This window comes from Stegastes partitus, unplaced genomic scaffold (genome assembly GCF_000690725.1).
Source record: "Stegastes partitus isolate 25-593 unplaced genomic scaffold, Stegastes_partitus-1.0.2 Scaffold1747, whole genome shotgun sequence".
NCBI classification, from domain to species: domain Eukaryota; kingdom Metazoa; phylum Chordata; class Actinopteri; family Pomacentridae; genus Stegastes; species Stegastes partitus.
In genome coordinates, this window is record NW_007579478.1 from 85637 (window position 1) to 86652 (window position 1016).

Here is a 1016-nt window from a genome sequence, read left to right on the forward strand (position 1 = left end):
TCTCTGTAGCAGCACTGTGCAGCTTCTTAAAGGATGAAAACAATCCTATTTTGTGTGCTTAAAACTTTTTTCGTTTTGCAGAGTTATCAAAAGAGGCATCGTGTATCATCGAAGCTAAAAATTCATTTTGATTTTTGTACTTCAGTAAATTTCTGAACCTGTATTTTTTTCACTTTTACTTGAGTAAAAGAGTTGAATCAGTACTTCTACTTGTACCAGAGTCTATTTTTTACAGGGTTAGGGTTCGTATCTCTACTTCTACTTAAGTAAAGAATGTGAGTGCTTCTGCCATCTCTGGTGATGAGTTAAAAACACCCAAAAACATGCCATTCAAACGTAACACTGCTCCTGAGCTGCCGAACAGCGGCCTTGGTTTGTTTACTGTTTAGTCAAAAAGAATTTCTAACTTGCTTGTGTCCTTTTGTTTCAGTTACTCTATGAGTTGTTGACTGATGTTGAGCAGCGAAAAAAATGCCTCCAGTGGAAATGTGGATGCTGCGTATGTCAGAGGAAGCCGAGGTCATCAGTGGTTATAAATATGACATGAATGCAGAGCAGACATGAATTCAAAATGGAATTTCTAAACAGATAAAGTTGGAAGTTTTAAACTTCACCTCAACTTTTTAACACATGCCAAAGTGTTTTCTAAGGAAGAGGAAGGAAAGAGTCCTCAGAAGACGGTTATTTTCATTATAAATGGTAAGCCCTACCTTCCGGTGTCGCTGTCCTTCTCCCGCCTCGGCCTCGCCTTGTGTGAGCAGACCGTGTCGTCGCGGCGGTGCGGTGCGTCTGCCTCGTTTGCGCAGCACCACGCAAATCTGCGCGTACACCAGCAGAGTTACGATGAAAGGAACGTAGAAGGACGCCACCGATGAATACACCACGAAGGCCGGGTCCGCAAAGCTGCATGTGGTGCCTTTACGGTTCGCTAATGCAGAGGGAAACAAGAGGGAAATGCAACTACTGTGTAGAAACCTTCAGAGACTATTATAACATTTCATGTTTGCAACTGCATG

General features: G+C 42.4%; 1 protein-coding gene across 1 annotated transcript in view; it reads right to left on the reverse strand.

The window, feature by feature from the left end:
• The window catches only part of drd2l (dopamine receptor D2 like), a 20128-nt gene that overhangs the window by 3733 nt on the left and 15379 nt on the right, over positions 1-1016 (reverse strand). Inside the window, exon 5 of the mRNA XM_008302010.1 lies at positions 711-928. Within this exon, the coding sequence (XP_008300232.1) occupies positions 711-928 (218 nt within the window). The remainder of the gene's footprint in view (positions 1-710; positions 929-1016) is intronic.